This window comes from Pelophylax lessonae (genome assembly GCF_965119305.1).
Source record: "Pelophylax lessonae genome assembly, chromosome: 11".
Classification (NCBI taxonomy): Eukaryota; Metazoa; Chordata; class Amphibia; order Anura; family Ranidae; genus Pelophylax; species Pelophylax lessonae.
This window is the reverse complement of record NC_138778.1, coordinates 198,987,050-199,006,339: the sequence shown is the minus strand read 5'-3', so window position 1 is coordinate 199,006,339 and position 19,290 is coordinate 198,987,050. Positions and strand designations below refer to the sequence as shown.

The 19,290-nt window shown below is 43.8% G+C and overlaps 1 protein-coding gene across 1 annotated transcript in view; it reads right to left on the bottom strand.

Annotated features, from left to right (window-relative positions):
* The window catches only part of CDH4 (cadherin 4), a 1,089,940-nt gene that overhangs the window by 76,882 nt on the left and 993,768 nt on the right, over window positions 1-19,290 (bottom strand). Inside the window, exon 8 of the mRNA XM_082271591.1 lies at window positions 5,434-5,571. Within this exon, the coding sequence (XP_082127717.1) occupies window positions 5,434-5,571 (138 nt within the window). The remainder of the gene's footprint in view (window positions 1-5,433; window positions 5,572-19,290) is intronic.

The following is a 19,290-nucleotide window of genomic DNA, read 5'->3' as shown; positions in this document are numbered from 1 at the left end:
AGTTGACCTATGTATGGAAGGGATGTCCAGCAAAGTTCTAAAAATTGTGGGGAGACTCTCTACTAGCCCCTATGTCACTGATTACAGACTGCTCTCCTAAAACTGGATCACCCCCTCAGTATGAACATTTATTTCTCTTCATACCTTCCAAGATGTCCGAAAAATTGAAATAATATGGTCAACTTCCATCTCCTGTCTGCCATTGCGGAGATCGAACAGGGCTGACTTCTGTTTTTGATCGATCCCCATATCTCTGAGCGATCCATACCTCCTAAGACACACTGTCTACACCAGTGTCTACACCAGTTTCTCTCCATCAGTTAGCTAATGTCACCCCAGTGCTGAGGGAAAGGGGCACAGGAGGGTCAAACAAGGATGCTGTAGAGGCAACGGACATCGTCCTTATTAACTGATGACATCATTGGCTGTTAGGATGCCAGTGTCTGGAAAGTCATAATGGTGCATAATGAAAACCCGTGGTTTTGTGTAACTAAAAGTGAGGCTTCATCCACCTGCTGGCTTGTATACAATTTTTTATCAATTTTTAGGCATTTTGCCAAGGCATCCCTGAAAAAAACCTCAAGGCACCCTGGTTGAAAGAGACTGATCTACACTATGTATGCATAATATACCCGATCTGTAATTCTTAGTGCCCACAAGTTTATGCCTGCAGAGGAAGGCTCTAATATGCTTTTACAGTGCCTTGCGAAAGTATTCAGCCCCCTTGAACTTTGCGACCTTTTGCCACATTTCAGGCTTCAAACATAAAGATATAAAACTGTGATTTTTTGTGAAGAATCAACAAGTGGGACACAATCATGAAGTGGAACGAAATTTATTGGATATTTCAAACTTTGTTACCAAATAAAAAACTAAAAAATTGGGCGTGCAAAATTATTCAGCCCCTTTACTTTCAGTGCAGCAAACTCTCTCCAGAAGTTCAGTGAGGATCTCTGAATGATCCAATGTTGACCTAAATGACTAATGATGATAAATAGAATCCACCTGTGTGTAATCAAGTCTCCGTATAAATGCACCTGCACTGTGATAGTCTCAGAGGTCCGTTTAAAGCGCAGAGAGCATCATGAAGAACAAGGAACACACCAGGCAGGTCCGAGATACTGTTGTGGAGAAGTTTAAAGCCGGATTTGGATACAAGAAGATTTCCCAAGCTTTAAACATCCCAAGGAGCACTGTGCAAGCGATAATATTGAAATGGAAGGAGTATCAGACCACTGCAAATCTACGAAGACCTGGTAGTCCCTCTAAACTTTCAGCTCATACAAGGAGAAGACTGATCAGAGATGCAGCCAAGAGGCCCATGATCACTCTGGATGAACTGCAGAGATCTACAGCTGAGGTGGGAGACTCTGTCCATAGGACAACAATCAGTCGTGTACTGCACAAATATGGCCTTTATAGAAGAGTGGCAAGAAGAAAGCCATTTCTTAAAGATATCCATAAAAAGTGTTGTTTAAAGTTTGCCACAAGCCACCTGGGAGACACACCAAACATGTGGAAGAAGGTGCTCTGGTCAGATGAAACCAAAATCAAACTTTTTGGCAACAATGCAAAACGTTATGTTTGGCGTAAAAGCAACACAGCTCATCACCCTGAACACACCATCCCCACTGTCAAACATGGTGGTGGCAGCATCATGGTTTGGGCCTGCTTTTCTTCAGCAGGGACAGGGAAGATGGTTAAAATTGAAACATATCCAGGTGTTAGAATGGCCAAGTCAAAGTCCAGACCTGAATCCAATCGAGAATCTGTGGAAAGAACTGAAAACTGCTGTTCACAAACGCTCTCCATCCAACCTCACTGAGCTCGAGCTGTTTTGCAAGGAGGAATGGGCAAAAATTTCAGTCTCTCGAACTGCAAAACTGATAGAGACATACCCCAAGCGACTTACAGCTGTAATCGCAGCAAAAGGTGGCGCTACAAAGTATTAACTTAAGGGGGCTGAATAATTTTGCACGCCCAATTTTTCAGTTTTTTATTTGTTAAAAAAGTTTGAAATATCCAATAAATTCCGTTCCACTTCATGATTGTGTCCCACTTGTTGTTGATTCTTCACAAAAAATTACAGTTTTATATCTTTATGTTTGAAGCCTGAAATGTGGCAAAAGGTCGCAAAGTTCAAGGGGGCCGAATACTTTCGCAAGGCACTGTATGTAGACATTCTTCCTTTTCCTACCAACATGTCTCTTATATATTTTTGCTATAACTGTTTTGGGAAAGTTGGGAGGTAAGGGGAAAAAAGTTTTTTTGTCAACCGTGACAAATTTCAGGACCTATTTACACATACACATGGCGATTTGGTACAGAATTGCTGCAATTCTGCCTACGATTTCAAATCACATGCCAATTGGTGCAAAATGTGCAACATGTGGTTGAGTGCTATTCATTCTAAATGGCACCCCAAACACAATGCGATTTTGCCATGATTGTCGGGTGACAGAATCACGCTGCAATTGCAGCAAAACACAACATTAAAAATCACGTCAAGCTTGTTGCCTATAAAGGAGCAAGAGCTTATTTTGGGCGACAAATGCACAGTGGGCAGCCCATTGAGGTGAAAGGGCCACCCTATGCGTGACATGCAGAATCATGTGAAAGTCGTTCACACAAAATCACGAGCGGAGACAAGAGTTCTTGCTATGCAACGTGCAAATGGAGCCTAAAATAAAATGTATGCGATTTGAAAAACTGCTCCTCTATGAGTGTTTCAGTTGTGTATTTATGTATTTGGCTGGATTTGCCCTTTATAAGATATTTAGTATATGGAGTAGATAATGACTGTATCAGTGAATTCATTTATCAACTTGTACAAGTGAATGCTGTGGACAACAGCGTATTTTCCCTTTACATTGATTTCCATATATTTCCCCAGGGAGCTGAGTTTTTAGCCCCCCCTAATATAGTTATACACAGAACATATTTATTGGATGGGATCCAATATTTGCCCGCACACAGCCGGAATGAGTACATAATAAATCACAATGGATTGCCAAGCTGCTGTGTGGCTCCTGTTTAGTCACCGGTGGCTGGGCTTGTGCCACATTCACCAGTAACAGACCTGTCAGGGACTAATTAATAAGAAAATATAGGAAACAGATTGAGGGTAGCCTGGGGAATGTACTTTACATTGTGCTGAGATTTCATCCAAAAATATGAAATCCATTTGTATAGGATTTTTCTGATCCAGCAATGGGCAGGCGGTACATTAGCTCTCGCCGCCAGGAGCTGCGCACTGGTAGTTTTTGGCGCAGTGATAATCCCAAAGCTCCCATGACGGTTCCTATTTTATGAAATATCCCCAGCACTAAAGCACCCCTTAAAGCATTTTTCTACCTCTACAGAGCTGCACCATTTTTATATTATTCGTTTAAAGCAGAACATCAGACAAAAATAATAAGATAAAAATGATTAGCTTTTTAACAAATAAAATAAAAAATGTGGCTTTTGTTGCAATATTTATTTTCTAGCAACAGCTCTTCCCTGCAGTATTTCTTTTCTACCACAAGATGTCCTTAGTGTGATGGCCAGCACTATCAAACAACCTTCCTCTGAGCCCAGACCGTCCTGACCTGTCTTTTACCTGTAACTGGAGAAGTAGCACAGTGATGAGCTCCTCTCTGTCACTCTGCTCACTCCTCCTAGCAGTAAACTTCGTAATGTGATGGCCAGCACCATCCAACACACTTCCTCTGAGCCCAGACTGTCCTAACCTGCCTTTCACCTGTAACTGGAGGGGTAGCACAGTAATGAGCTCTTCTCTGTCACTCTGCTCACTCCTCCTAGCAGTAAACTTCTTAATGTGATGGCCAGCACCATCCAACACACTTCCTCTGAGCCCAGACTGTCCTAACCTGCCTTTCACCTGTAACTGGAGGGGTAGCACAGTGATGAGCTCCTCTCTGTCACTCTGCTCACTCCTCCTAGCAGTAAACTTCGTAATGTGATGGCCAGCACCATCCAACACACTTCCTCTGAGCCCAGACCGTCCTGACCTGCCTTTCACCTGTAACTGGAGGGGTAGCACAGTAATGAGCTCTTCTCTGTCACTCTGCTCACTCCTCCTAGCAGTAAACTTCTTAATGTGATGGCCAGCACCATCCAACACACTTCCTCTGAGCCCAGACCGTCCTGACCTGCCTTTCACCTGTAACTGAAGAGGTAGCACAGTATTGAGCTCCTTTCGGTCACTCTGCTCACTCCACCTAGCAGTACGCTTCTTGTCAGCACATGAACTAAACGGCTTCTTCTTACGCTTCTTTTTTGACACTCCAGCTCTGCTAAAAAATATGTCAAATTCATGTGCTTACACTGCTTGCATTTAAACAGTAATTTTAAAGTGGTCCTAAAAACTCAAGGCTTTTACCTTCATGTATTCTATGCATGAAAGTATAACACCTTCTCTGTGCAGCAGCCACCCCTAATACTTTCCTGAGGACCATCGCGATCAAGTGGTGTGCACGAGAGTCTCGACTCTCCAGGGGCTCTCCCTCCTCATTGGCTGAGACAGCAGTGGGAGCCACTGGTTGTAAATAACATCTAGTGAGCCAATAAGGAGAGAGAGGGGGTGGGGCTGAGCCAGGGCTGTGTGTGTGAATGGACACGCAGAGCAAGCCTGCTAGGGTGCCTCCTTAGCATGCTGCTTGCTCTGGGGACACTCAGCAAGAGGGAGGGGCCAGGAGCACCGGCAGAGGGACCTGAGAAAAGGATTAGGGATGTTCTGTACAAATCCACTATACAGAGCTGCATTAATTTGTACCTACCACGTTCAGATTAAAGGAAACCTGTAAAGAAATAAACTCATATGATACATTGCTAAAACCTCCTTCTGACAAAGCTAGCTTCCTGTATGTAATGGGGATCCTCTGGCTCCGATACTTTGAGCCGCTAATCCAGAATAAGTATGCAGATCAAGAGTTCTGACTTCAGTGAAGCAGCTTTTACCAATGAACAGAAAGCGCTGCCAAGCCTAAAGCCTCGTACACATGATCAGATTATCTAACAATCTGTCGTCCGTTTTTTGTGGCATGCTAGTCTGATGTGGAAAGTGAAGAGGTTATTTTCATACGAATTTTCCCGTACGACAGAATTCTACTTCAGAAGTGATGTCATGTGTTGGATTGTTTTGTATGTGTTCTTTCGTCTCTGAGCATGCCTAGTCTTGCTCTTAAGATGTTTTCCCGTCGAATTCTGTACTAATGAGACGAAAACCGGACGTTGTATTACGGACGACAAAAATTTTATAGCTTGCACATCAGGATTTTGTCAGCCGAAAAGTCAGAGTCGGCTGTCGAAAGCACCATACTAACAATCCGAAAATCGGCAGATCGGTCGTTGGACGAATTTTCCCTACAGATTTTCTTATCGTGTGTACGGGCCTTAAATGTTGACCAACTGACATATGAACCGACTTACCATTTTAGAGGTAAATTCTGGTGGGTTGTCATTGACATCTGAAACAGTTATGATGGCCGTAGCTGTGTTGGATAATCCGTGGTTTAAATTCCCCTCCATATCTGTGGCTTGGATGACAACGGTGTACTGCTGGACTTTCTATAGGAAGAAATAAGCAGATAACATGATATAAGTGGAGATATTACATAATACAGCAAGGACCATGCCATACCTCATGCAGTAATTACAGTCATTCAGAAATAACTATGTGGCAGGATTAGGAATGTTGGTGGTGGCGATATCTCACCACTGAAATCCCTCAGCCATACACAAAGTCAATATCAGGATCATCTTACCAGTAACCACACAAAGCTGAAATATAGGTTTTAGGAGGACTTTAAAGTCTTTAAATGAAATATAAACTTCCCAAAAAGTTTACATTTCTGCAAAGTTTTGCACCAGCAGAAACACAGACAAAATTAATGAGTGCTTCCGCACCAAATTGAAAGATGGTGTGGGAGAACAGTAGTTTCTAATCAGGAATACATCCATATCATTGGTGTGATTGTCTGGTGGAGGCATTTATCATCTTCTGCAGAATTCCTTCAATAATGTAATTACGGACAAGATTGGAAAGTCAGTGTGCATGGATATTTATGCTGGAAGACTGTGCAGTCACAGGAAGCGGAGAGTAAATAATTAGTCTACGGTTGGATTAGCAGGCACGGGATTCTCTAGGGCCAGGAATTAGCCCCTAATAGCGCTTATTGTAGGATTGCAGAGGCTGAAAATGAATCCTGAAATGATGTTTACTGAAGGGAGACATCTGGGATACGTTGATGATGACATTAGCGAGTTAAGATGTTTGAAGAAGCAAAGCTGGTGTCACTTGGGGGCTGTGCCCCTTAACTGCCAAGAGAAGCACGGTAGACTGTTTGTTATTATTCATTCACATTACAGACAGATTGTGAAGTTGTGTCACTGGACATGGCAATACAGTATAGGGATCTTCATCAACATACCTTGGTATAGTGATAATCAGTGTCCTTTATTCACATTATGCCCTGTGATCAGGGCCGCTGATAGGGGGGGACAACCAGCCCTCTTGTAGGGGGCCCGAGTGCACAGGAGGGCCCACACAGAGAGGGGGAGTAGTGATGGACAACAAATACAGAAATCTTCCTCCAACACCTGAATCTGATCTATGTCCCTCTCCCTGCTATCAGCTTTTATCTGCTGAGAAAGACAGTTGTTCCTCACTAATCCCCCTCCCTGTGTGGGCCCCCCTCCCAGCAATGGCTCTAATGTTATCTCTGCTCAAGAGTTTATTTGTAACTTCGTTTCTCTCCCTCTGTCTCTCTGATCACTGAGCTCCAACTGCCCAGCCTGTATATTTCTCTCATCTCATCTTCATTTTTATTTATTAACATGGGGTTTTTTTTTTTTAGATTTAGCAGGAATTATGTGAGTTATGTTAATTTGTGTCTGCTAATAGTGATTTTGTTGTAATTTTAGCTAAATATATCTTTAATATTTTCTTGGGGGGGCCCTACCAGGTAGTCTGTATGGGGCCCCGCGATATCTAACAGCAGCCCTGCCTGTTGCTTTATATGAAAAAGGACACAATTGTCAGTATTCCAAGGTGTGGCGGTGAAGAGCCTTGTTTTTCTATAATTACATGGTGGCACCATCCACCCATTCACTACAGCACCCTGCAGATACAGGTTGGTGTGCCACAGTCATCAGCAGCTGCATTAGATAACATGAGTAGCTAGTGAAGCTGGCGCTTGGGTGACGAGTTAGCTTTAAAAGCTTCAAAATGGAGCTAAAGATCCCTCAAGATTTCTGCAACACAGACTGAAATTATTTTGTTCCAGCAAAAGAAACTCATAGGAGATCCATTCTGTAACTGCTACAAAATCACTTGTGTGACATGGGCCTTGAGAAACATGAGAAGCAATAAAGCACAATCGTTCTGCAGTACTACTAAGGAATAAGCACCGGCTTGGATATATCATGAGGAAATATACCTGTAACACCCCTTCCAGTTAGTGTAGTTTTTTAGGCAAACTTAGTCTAGCTCCTCTGTATTCAGTGTGGCTGTGTTTGATTGTTCTGGCCTTTTCTATGTTTCAGTGGTTGCAGGAATGGCTGCTTTCCCCTGGCTGGTCCAGAAATGTTCTGTAAGTTAGTAGGCAGGAAAAGTCTAATCAGTAGCTGAGTATTCATACAGCCCTGGCCAATCCCTGGCCAATCCCTGGCCAATCCCTTGGGACAGGTGCCCACATGGTGATTGAGAGTCTGTACAAATACTCTGAGACTGAGAGAAGCCTTTTTTTTCCTGAGGTGGAGATCACAGCCTAGGGGGACTGCTAGCCCCCTAGGCAATTCTGTCATGTGCTTGTGGTTTGTTGTGGCCTCAATGTGGCTAGCCGGGAGCCTACTTTGCTGAGAGTTTGCTGAAACTGACAAAGGGACTGTTGTCTGGTACCATGGGATGAAAGGTTCTGCAGGATATTGGAAGGAGGCAACCAACTTTTCCAAGGACGTTTGTGGGTACAGACTGGAAAGAGAGAGACTGTGTGCAGTTGCCATCCCTTTTATGCTAGAGTCAGCGTGTTTAACCACTTAAGTACCTACCACTTAAGGACCAGGCCTATTTCTGATGCTTGTTGCTTACAAGTTAATATCAATATTTTTTGCTAGAAAATTATTTAGAACCCCCCCCCAAACATTATATATATTTTTTTTGAAAAAAACCCTGGACAATATTGTTTGTCACGCGGTATTTGCGCATCGGTCTTTCATACGCAATTTGTAGGCAGTGACAGTACTCTTTATGGAGGGATGTGGGGACTAAAAGACCCCAAACCCCTCCTCTGCACTTCAAAGCATTCAAAACGCAGAAATCGGCAGTTTTTAATTCTGACAGTTTTTTCTAAGTAGGCGCCATTGGCAGCCGGGTTACATGATCAGAGACCCGATCAAAGCCAAATCTGGCTTTGTTCGGGACTCCAACCAGCCGGCTGCTGTGCCGGCTGGTTGCTTAGGTCTCCCGGTGGGATAGGAGACCTGGGGCAGAGCCGCAGAAGGCCGCAGGGGGGGGGGGGAACGTCCCCTCCCGCTCGCTAGGATAACGGCCGAGCGGCTGCTGAGCAACATTGACTGCTATCTTCTGAAAGCCGACTGTCGACTCTAAAAAAGGTTAATGCCTGCAGTTGCATATCATCCCGGTACAACCACTTCTGCAAGCCGACGTACAAGTACGCCGGTTTGCGGGAAGTGGTTAATGGGGACCTAGTGTCCGGAGTCCTGAAGAGCTCAGTCTATTTCATTTCTAGTGAAAGGACTTTGCTCAGACTGTCCAGAGAGGAAGATAAATCTTCTCAAGTTGCTACTACAAATCTCCGTCCACCCTTTACTTGTGCAAGGACTTACAGTTCTACAAGAGAAGTACAATGTCCTCAAATCATTGCTATGGATTATTGGAGTATCCTACCATTACCTAATACCTATCCAAGTTCTTATTAAAGCATCATAAAAAACATACCCCTAGATTGGCTAATGAGCCTGAAGAGTGGCCGGAGCTGTGTGTGTGGCTGCGAGGAAACTACAGGGAAAAGGATCCGGGCAATCTACTTAGCGGCTCCTACGAGGGTAGCTCTACACAACAAAGGAAAAATGATTGGGGCTTGTACCTTTAATTCTGCAATAAAGCCAAATAGGAGCCAGCTATGAGCCCCATAAGCCTTAGCTCCCAAATGACATGGCCATGTGATGAACCCATACAGAGGTCCATTACCACCCCTCCTGAAATCCAGTGTAAATCAATGTTCCTAATTCAGGCTTCTCTTCCAGTGTGTCTGAACTGTGAGTGAACCGAGCAGTGTTCCCGATGTGCCGAGCTCAGGCTGACAGCCTCCGAGAGGGGAATGGTAACATCATACACTGAATTCTACATCTATCATAGCCCCTGCTTATATTCCATCATCGTCCTGGCCTGACTAAAAATATGAAACCAGAATTGACATTTTAATCAAAAAGTGCAGAAACAGACTGCTTCTTACACTTAACATAAAAAGTTTAAATACTGAGCAAAGGTAAATCAATTATTGTGCTGACATACAAGAATGGAGCAGTGATGTCTAATGAAAGCTGCTTCATTGCAGTCTGCTTTCATTTACCTCCCTATACACAGTATGTACAGGCCAGTCTTCATTCCATTTTTTAGCTCCTACTCAGTGGTCACTCTCAGGGCCGGGACAAGGGGTGGACAGGAGCGGAGGCTGCCCTAAGCACTGTGGTATCATGTGTGGTGTGTGTGTGTGCATGTGTATGTGTGGGTGGGGGGGGGGGGGGGTAGGGGGGTTGTGTTGGGAGGGGGAATTTGGGGGTAGCAGGGGGTAAGAATGGTTCCTGGAAGGGAAATATGGGGGAGCTCTAATTGGTGTTTTAGGGGGTGTTGGTAGGGGGATGAGGCTTTGTGCTAGAAGGGGGGATTTGGGGGGTTTGTGCTAAAAGAGTTGCTATGGTAGAGGGGGAGGGTGATTGTTCTAAGAGGGGAATTGTTTTGTGGGGGGGGGATTTGTGCTAGTAGGCAGGATTGGGGGGAATTCGTGCGAAGATGGAGATTTAGGGGGAAATGGTGCTGGGAGGGGGAATTTGGAGTCAGGGAAGAGGATTTGTGCTAGGCGGAGTGATTGTTTTTTTATTTATTTTTTTGGAGGTGGCATTTGTGCAGGGGGGATTTGGAGGATAGGGGGATGGATAAGGGAGGGCAAAAATTTGTTCTGGGAGGGGGGGTAAGCATGCAGACTAGTGCTCAATTTTTTGTGGGGGACTTTTGCTGACACATAAAGCTCATACATCTTGGGGAGGGCACAGTTTGTCACGTTCACCCTGGGCTCTCGATGACCTTGTCCTGGCACTGGTCACTATACTATACTGGATGGGAAGGATTACAAAGGGGATGAAAAGTGTAGTGTAAACAGAGCTCAGGTTTTTAGTCTGTTTCCTGCCAACTACAAGGTGAGTAAGTGGAACCCTGCAGCTACAAAGCAGGAAAGAAAAGACAATAGTAGTGTCCATGTGGATAAAGAGATACAGGAAAACAGCCCTGTAGATAAAATAAAGGTTTATTTTTCATTTAGTAAAAAAAGACTTCAAACCATTGTGCGCTTACCCTTTTCCATCGTATGTATATAATTGGTGAATGAAATTCTGATTGTGAACTCATCAGTTTTATTATTAGCATTTATTTAGTGGTCATGAATAACAGATGTTCTCCCTGATAATGACAGCAGGGTGACCTGCACAGACAGCAGTGGAATCTCCAACTGCATCAGACATAGGCACCATCCCCGATTGCATCAGACATAGGCACCATCCCCGATTGCATCAGACATAGGTGCCATCCCCAATTGCATCAGACATAGGCGCCATCCCCGATTGCATCAGACATAGGCGCCATCCCCGATTGCATCAGGACCCCCTGGCAGGCAGAAGCAACATTCCTCACTGCAACAAGACTCCCTGCAATAGAAGTAACACCCCTGACTGTATCAGGAGGACATGCAGTCAGAAGACATCCACCCAACTGCATCAGGACTCGCTGCAAGCAAATGTGATAACATAACTATATCAGGATTATATGCCTCCAATCTTCATAGAAAATCTATCAGCATTAGCAGCACTTCTTAGATATATTCCATCTCTTGTGCCTTTAAGTGTCCATTACAACACCATATGAGTGTCCAAACTTGCCCCGCTTGGGTTAAAAGGTGAAATCAAAATCCAATCTGCTGGACCCATCACCACACTGCATGAGACCTCTACCTTAGGTAATAAACACTCACCAGAACACTGATAGTAAACGCCTTGGATAAACTTTTGTCCAGCATGGATAAGGAAGAATCCTCTAAGCTCGCAAACCTTGTCTCCTCAAGTTGTCACAAATGTACTCATAGTGTAATACAGTTTTAAAATGTATTGCCAAAACCCCCTTTTTTTAAAATGCACTTACAGAAACCAAAACAAATCAAGCATGTCATCATATACTACTCGGCTAGTATGTATCGATCTCACTGCTCCTCTCTATTCACTGCTCGCGGTGATCCCAGGATGAGACACACACAATCGATAGTCAAAGGCAGCTGTGTGATCATGCTCTGACGTGTTTCGTCATCACGACTTCGTCTTGACGCCCTCAGACGAAGTCATAATGACGAAACGCATGAGGGCGTGATGAGTGCATTTTAACAAAAGGGGGTTTGGGCAATACATTTTAAAACTGTATTACGCTATGAGTACATTTGTTTTAATATGGGTGACAACTTAAGGATACGAGGTTTGCCAGCTTGGAGGATTCTTCCTTATCCACGCTGGACAAAAGTTTACCCAAAGGCTTTACTATCAGTGTTCTGGTGAGTGTTTATTACCTAAGGGAGGGGTCTAACGTGGTGTGGTGACGGGTCCAGCAGATTGGATTTTGATTTCACCTTTTAACCCAAGTGGGACACTCATATGGTGTTGTGATGGACACTTAAAGGCACAAGAGGTGGAATACATCTAAGAAGCTCCGCTAATGCTGAAAGATATTCTATAAAGATTTGAGGAATATAATTATATGATTGATGTTATTTATAGTGGCTGCTGTTAGTGCCAGGAATTGTAAGGACACATTGATATATTGATATAACAATTGATAATTGTTTTTACATTTTTTTTATATGCGATTTAATTGCATCCCTATTGGCGCTGGGAGAAAGTGAATAAGGGTCTTGGGACGGGTTTAGTCGCTTTTATTTGTTTTGTATATCAGGATTCTCTCCAAACAAATGCGGCAACCCAACTGCATCAGGACTCCCTGCAACAAATGAGGCATCCCAACTCGATCAGGACTCTAAAGACATAAGCGACATCCCCGAGTGTATCAGGACCTCTGCTGACAGAAGGGGCACCCCCAACTGAATCATTACCAACTGCATGAAGACTTGGCCTACCTATGATTGGTTACGTCCTTCCTTTTTCTCAATGAATGGATGAAAGGATCATTCCCATTGGCTTGAGATTTTCCAACAAGATATAACATCTGAAACACTGTTTATCTGCATGTAAACCCAACATTTCATACTCCTGATATGTGCCTGCGGCACTATGTACTTGTATGGAAAGCATCCTGTCCTCTGTGTATTCCTTTGTGTGAAATACTTGGTGTTCCTGCCAGTCTCATCAGCCTGATCAGACTTGTGCTGACATCCCCCACCCCCCGTCTCTCGCAGCCCTTCATTGGGAAGATCAGTGGACTGGTGTTTCTTCTCCTCCAGCTCTATGAGCTCCTTATGCAGCTCAGAACAGAGGGTTTGTGATCACTTATATAAAAGGGAAAAAATAGGTATTTATGTTGTTTTTATATCTACAGCATGTACAAATGATGTGCCTTACATTTCAACGGGCTGTTTTACAAGGTGAGGGTTTACATTTACTTTAGCTCCACACAGCCTATAATGTACCCCAAAAAGCCAAACTTACCCAGCTTTATGGAGGCCAGATATATGCTCAATGACCTACATTTACTTTGTCCTTCTGCTTGTACAGTGTAGCAGCTTGTTCTATTAATGCGATATTAAACCCAAAAGCAAACATTATATTGCAGCTTACCAATTCTTTTTTTTTTTTTGCCAGTGAAAAGCTTAGCAATTCTGAGATAGCCACATTAGTTTTCTTCAGGCTTTCTTTGCTTTATTTGCATCTGCTGATCCAGCCAGTAAATCTGTTTTTTCAAAAGAACATGCTCTCTAGCAGAATGTACCAGTTGAAGAGATGAGACAAACCTTTTAACACTAGTAGGGGTGTTTACAATGATTATCCTTTACTTATGTAAAACCTTTATCCCAAAGGAAAAAAAACAGTTTGCTGTAACTGCTTATAAAGTATTAGCTGGAGTTTGGCTTTAACTTGTGCCCTCCTCTCAGACGGAAAATGCTGATGTCCAAACGTGCCCCCACCCACCCCCCGTGCTCCTTCATCCAGAGTGGGGGCACTAATACACACGCAACGATTATCTGCTGACCGATCGTCCGACTTTTGTCCAGAGTGGTGTTTTGTTGGTTGGAATGTGCCTAGACTGCACACAAATTTTCTTGGCCAACAAAAACCAACTTCAGAAGTGATGTCATGTGTTGGTTTACTTTCCCTGTGTTTTTTCTTCTCTGAGCATGCCCAGTCTTGCTCATCAGATTTTTTGTCTGCCGAAATCTGTACTGACTGACGGAAAATCGGCCGTTGTGTTGATGGCCAACAAAAATTTTATAGCCTGCACACCAGATTTTATTCGGCCGAAAAGTCGGTTGTCGAAAGCATCATACTAATGCCTCGTACACACGCATCGATTATTGGCCGGGAATTTTCGGCCAACGTCCGATCGGCCGATTTTAGTATGATGCTTTCGACAACCGACTCCGACTTTTCGGCCGAATAAAATCTGGTGTGCAGGCTATAAAATTTTTGTTGGCCGTCAACACAACGGACGATTTTCCGTCAGTCAGTACAGATTTCAGCAGACAAAAATCTGATGAGCAAGACTGGGCATGCTTAGAGAAGAAAAAACACACGGAAAGTAAACCAGAACATGACATCACTTCTGAAGTAGATTTTTGTTGTCCGAGAAAATTCGTGTGCAGTCTAGGCACATTCCAACCAACAAAACACAACTCTGGACAAAAGACGGCCGTTCGGTCGGCCGATAATCGTTGCGTGTGTACGAGGCATTACAAGCCGAAAATCGACCGATCGGACGTTGGCCGAAAATTCCCGGCCAATAATCGATGCGTGTGTACGAGGCATAATACAGGAGGCGTGTTACTGGCCAAATCACCAGGTGAAAACATAAGGGGAAAAAGCAAAAAACAAAAACGAATGCAGCCACCACATCTAATGATTGTTTAGTTGCAATATATTACATTCTAGTTTAGGGTTTAATATCGCTTTAATCCCATAAAGGAGATTAGGAAGTATACATTGCATGGCACATTTTGCGGTTATATTTGGATACTGATTTTAAACAGGTCCTCTTTGCTAGCTGACAAATAGAGTATTGGGGGGAGCTGCACATTCTATGCAGATTTGCTTGTACAGACTTGCTTTCCCTTGAGGAAAGGCTCAGCTTGTACTGACTGCTCCTGTGAAGCTCTAGCTATACTTTGTGTCTATGGAAAAGCTATCCTCTTATCTGTCAAAGACATATTCTTGCTGAGATCCTTGTCGAACATTTTAGTGTAACGCTTGTCCTTGTGTACCTGCTCTGGGACTTCCCTCAACAAAACCCCATCCTACAGACACAGGGAGTATGCGCTTTTCCCTATGGGAACAAGTCAGGTTTGTGTGAGGGTTGGTGATGAGTACGGGGAACTGGGGATAGGAAGCATTACTGATTTCAACAGGCACAGCTCCATCCAATTCCGATGAAAGATTTCGTGCTTGTTATGCAAGGAATGCCTAGGATGACACTCACGCTATCTCATGGGGTTTTCTTTTTTGACGCATGCACTCAAAGGCCAATAAAGATTCCATTAAGATTCCAAAGCGGAAGCCGGCCTGATTACATTATATCACATTTAACAATGAAGGTGTTAATCACACATGATGGTGCAATGTATCGGCTGAACACAAATGCATTTCACGCTGGAAGGTGCTTAATCCAACAACTCAGAGCTAGAGTCCCACCGAGCGTGAAAGCCATCTGAGCATTCATTTGCTGTATGATGCCATTATCTGTAACTAATCTCCACATTACTACCAGTCTTCTTTTATTTACCCTTCACTGCCTTCATACTGCCTTTAAAGGGGACTTGTGACCCCCAATATAACAGAAAACTAGAAGTACTTGTGAAAGACATGGCCAGATTACTGTTAAAGCGAAGTTCCGGCCTCAAATACCTTTTTTAACTAAAAATACCCCTATAATACTAATCCTTCGCCATTTACAAAACCGCTATTCTCATACTTACAAGGTGTACAGTATTGGATTTTGTCAAAATCTTACTTTTAAAAACGCTGTCTGGGCGCAGCCATCTTGGATGTGGGCATCTGAAGCGTCCTTCTTCCTGTTTCCAGGGAGTGTTCTGGGAGTTCTTCCTGATTCCAGGGAGTGTTCTGGGAGTTCTTCCTGATTCCAAGGAGTGTTCTGGGAGTTCTTCCTGATTCCAGCCTCCTGGGAGTGACGACAAACAGCTCCCAGGATGCAATGCAAAGGTGGAAGTGATGTAGTTGGCCGTGGCCACAGAGGGGGGAGAAGGAGGAAGTACAATCAAAATTGCCCTGAAAATAAGGTAAGGGACCCCCGAATAAAATTGAAAATGCCCAATTGTTGATCAGCATAGCGAGCACTCCAGGAATCACTAAAGTTGCAAAATAGGCCGGAACTCCACTTTAAACGTGGCTTTTTTTCTCAGAAAATAGGTACAGGAACTCAACCATGACCCCCAAAATCCTCCTCCACCCCATACACCCTCCAAACCTCATCAAATAGTGGGTGTGGCAAAATTTCACTAACAGTGGGAGGGTCTCAAAGGGGTATTTAATACCAGGAGTGCATTATGTACAGAGTGCAGAGTTTGGGAGAGGTTACACACAGAGTGTAGAGTTCGGGGGTGTGCTGCATACAGAGTGCAGAGTTCAGATGCGCTACACAGAGTGCAGAGTTCAGCCTTCTTCCACAGCTGCTTACCTCTGCTTTCTCCATCCACATCTCACTTTCACCCCTCTTCAGCTCTGACCTTTGCATGCAAACCCTCTCTCCACTGCTCCATCTTCTCCTCACCTCCTTAAAAGGTCCACCTTCTACATGTCATACATTTGTGGCTGTATTAAGCTGAAGCATCTGTCTCTTGTACCTCCTCGCACACTGTAGTTGGCTCTGCCTCTTTCACTTTTAGGGAGATCATCCAGTGGAGGTGCCAGCATCTGCATTGCACTCCAGGAACCTGCATCTCTCTTGTCCCCATCCTGCACTCAGCTGTTGGGGAGACAAGCTGTCACTTGTAAACAGCTGGATTTCTGTGTTTACAAGTAATAGTGGTGAGCAGGGAGCAGAAGGCCTGAGCCAGAGGTGGTGGAACTGAGTTCCACCAAGTTCCAGCTGAAAAAAAGCCCTGCTGTTAAATGTTTCACATATGTAGAGCACCTCTCTATAGATATCTTGTACTAATGGAAGAGTTTTCATGACAGGTTGCCATTGCCTGCTAGGCCTGCTGGGACTAAACCTTGTCTTTGTTTAAAAAAGCCAAAGAATCTCGCCGGTGCAATGTAGTGTATAAGATATTTTCCTAGAATTAAATATACACTCCCGTTCTTTGTTTTCAGATAAAGAAAAAAAAACAGGAGCCCGGATCAATATTTTCTATAGAGAGAAAAGTGTGCCGAGCATTGACAACAAATTAGTAAAGTCAGCTAATATACTTAGTAAGAATGTCTGGAAAAATGTCTCCTAAAACAACATACAGTACTGTGCAAACGTATTAGGTAGGTGTGAACAATGCTGTAAATGAAGAGTGCTTTCAGAAATAGAAGTGTTAATAGTTTATTTTCATCAACAAAATGGAAAGAAAATCAAATCAATATTTGGTGTCATCACCCTTTGGCTTTACAACAGCATCAATTCTTCCAGGTACACTTAAAGAGGTTGTAAACCCATTAACATTTTATTTTTTTCAACCTGAAAGAGAAAGACATAATGAGCTAGTATGCATCAGATACTAGCTCATTATGAAATACTTACCTTAGAACGAGCCCCCGCCGTGCTGCCCGCTTACCTGTATGACGGGCGACATGTTCAGTCACCCGTCTTCCGGGATTGCGGCATCCGGCCATCTGATTTGTCGGAGCCGCGGTGACGTCACTCACGGCTCACGTCACGGCACGGGGGTCTGAAGGAACCGCACCAGCGGCCGTTCCTTCAGAGCGTATGCGCCAGTGACGTCACTGGCTGCATGTAAGGTAAATATCTCCTAAACGGTGTATGTTTAGGAGATATTTACAGTACCTATAGGTAAGCCTTATCATAGGCTTACCTATAGGTAAAAGTTGCAGCGGAAGGTTTACTTCCTCTTTAAACACAAGTTTTGAAGGAACTCAGGTAGGTTGTTCTAAACATCCTGGAGGTCTAACCACAGATCTTCTATGGATGTCGGCTGCCTCACATCATTCTGCCTTCAAATCCCGGACTGACTCCATGATGTTAAGCTTAGGGCTCTGTGGGGGCCAAACTATCACTTCCAGGACTCTTTATATTGAAGATACACTATATAACCAAAAGTATTGGGACACCTGCACATGAACTTTAATGGCATCCAACTCTTAGTCTGTAGGGTTCAATATTGAGTTGGCCCACCCTATAACAACTTTAACTCTTCTGGGAAGGCCGTCCACAAGGTTTAGGAGTGTGTCTATGGGAATGTATGACCATTCTTCCAGAAGTGCATTTGTGAGTTCAGGCACTGATGTTGGAACGAGAAGGCTTGGTTTGCAGTCTCCGCTCTAATTCATCCCAAAGGTGTTCTATCGGGTTGAGGCCAGTCAAGTTCTTCCACCCCAACTCGCTCATCCATGTCTTTATGGACCTTGCTTTGTGCACTGGTGCACAGTCATGTTGGAACAGGAAGGGACCATCCCTAAACTGTTCCCACAAAGTTGGAAGCATGAAATTGTCCAAAATATCTTAGTATGCTGAAACCTTAGGAGTTCCCTTCACTGGAACTAAGGGGCTAAACCCAACCTCTCAAAAACAACCCCACACCATAATCCTCCACCAAATGATTTGGACCAGTACTAAAAGCAAGATCCATAAAGACATGGATGAGCGTGTTTGAGGTGGAGGAACTTGACTGGCTTGCACACAATCCTGACCTCAACCCTATAGAACACCTTTGGGATGAATTAGAGTGGAGACTATGAGCCAGGCCTTCTCTCCAACATTAGTGCCTGACCTCACAAATGTGCTTCTGGAAGAATGGTCAAACATTCCCATAGACACACTCCTAAACCTTGTGGACAGCCTTCCTAGAAGAGTTGAAGCTGTTACAGCTGCAAAGGGTCGGCCAACTCAATATTGAACCCTACAGAGACTGGGATGCCAGTTCATGTGCGTGTAAAGGCAGGCGTCCCAAAACTTTTGGTAACATAGTGTATATACATTCATGCGATAAAACTCAATTATTACTGCCATATGCAATTTGACTTCAAAGGGTGTAATAACCGTTATGTGCCTGTGCTAATTAGCAGCTGTCCAAGCTCTCAGGAAGCAGGTCTCCTAATAGCCATAATATCTGACATGCTCATATTTCTTGGCCAAATACGTGCAGGAAAAAAGTCAGATGTTGAGTTTAAATGTCTCATTTAGAATTCCTGCAGGAAACTGCTACTTATGCTTTTCACTATCTGGAAGTTAGAAAGGTGGGTTAGATAAAACCGATGGTTAGACAGCATCCTCCTTTTAGAGAAAAAGTAATACTACATCAAAAGCACCTATTCCGTGTATTTACTTTCTTTCGGAGATCATGTAAGCTTGTTCGGGGTGATAATTGTATGCGGGTTTCAATCACACTAAATACTCGCTATGCATCAGTGACAACAGCGATGTGTCTTTGTGGTGTTCACAGCATGAACACTGCCACCCAAATCAGAATTTGATGAATAAATTAATTAAAGCAGATAATGAGTGATAATGATGTTCATTAGCGAGAGGACCAAGTCCGAGTCCTCTCTACCTTTTGTAGTGATTATGTGCAGACACACAGCTTGGTTCAGCGGAATACAAGTATCGGCGCTCTGAGTTTTGGAGTACGGAGATGTCGGAAGAATGAGGCCACTCATTTACATTGG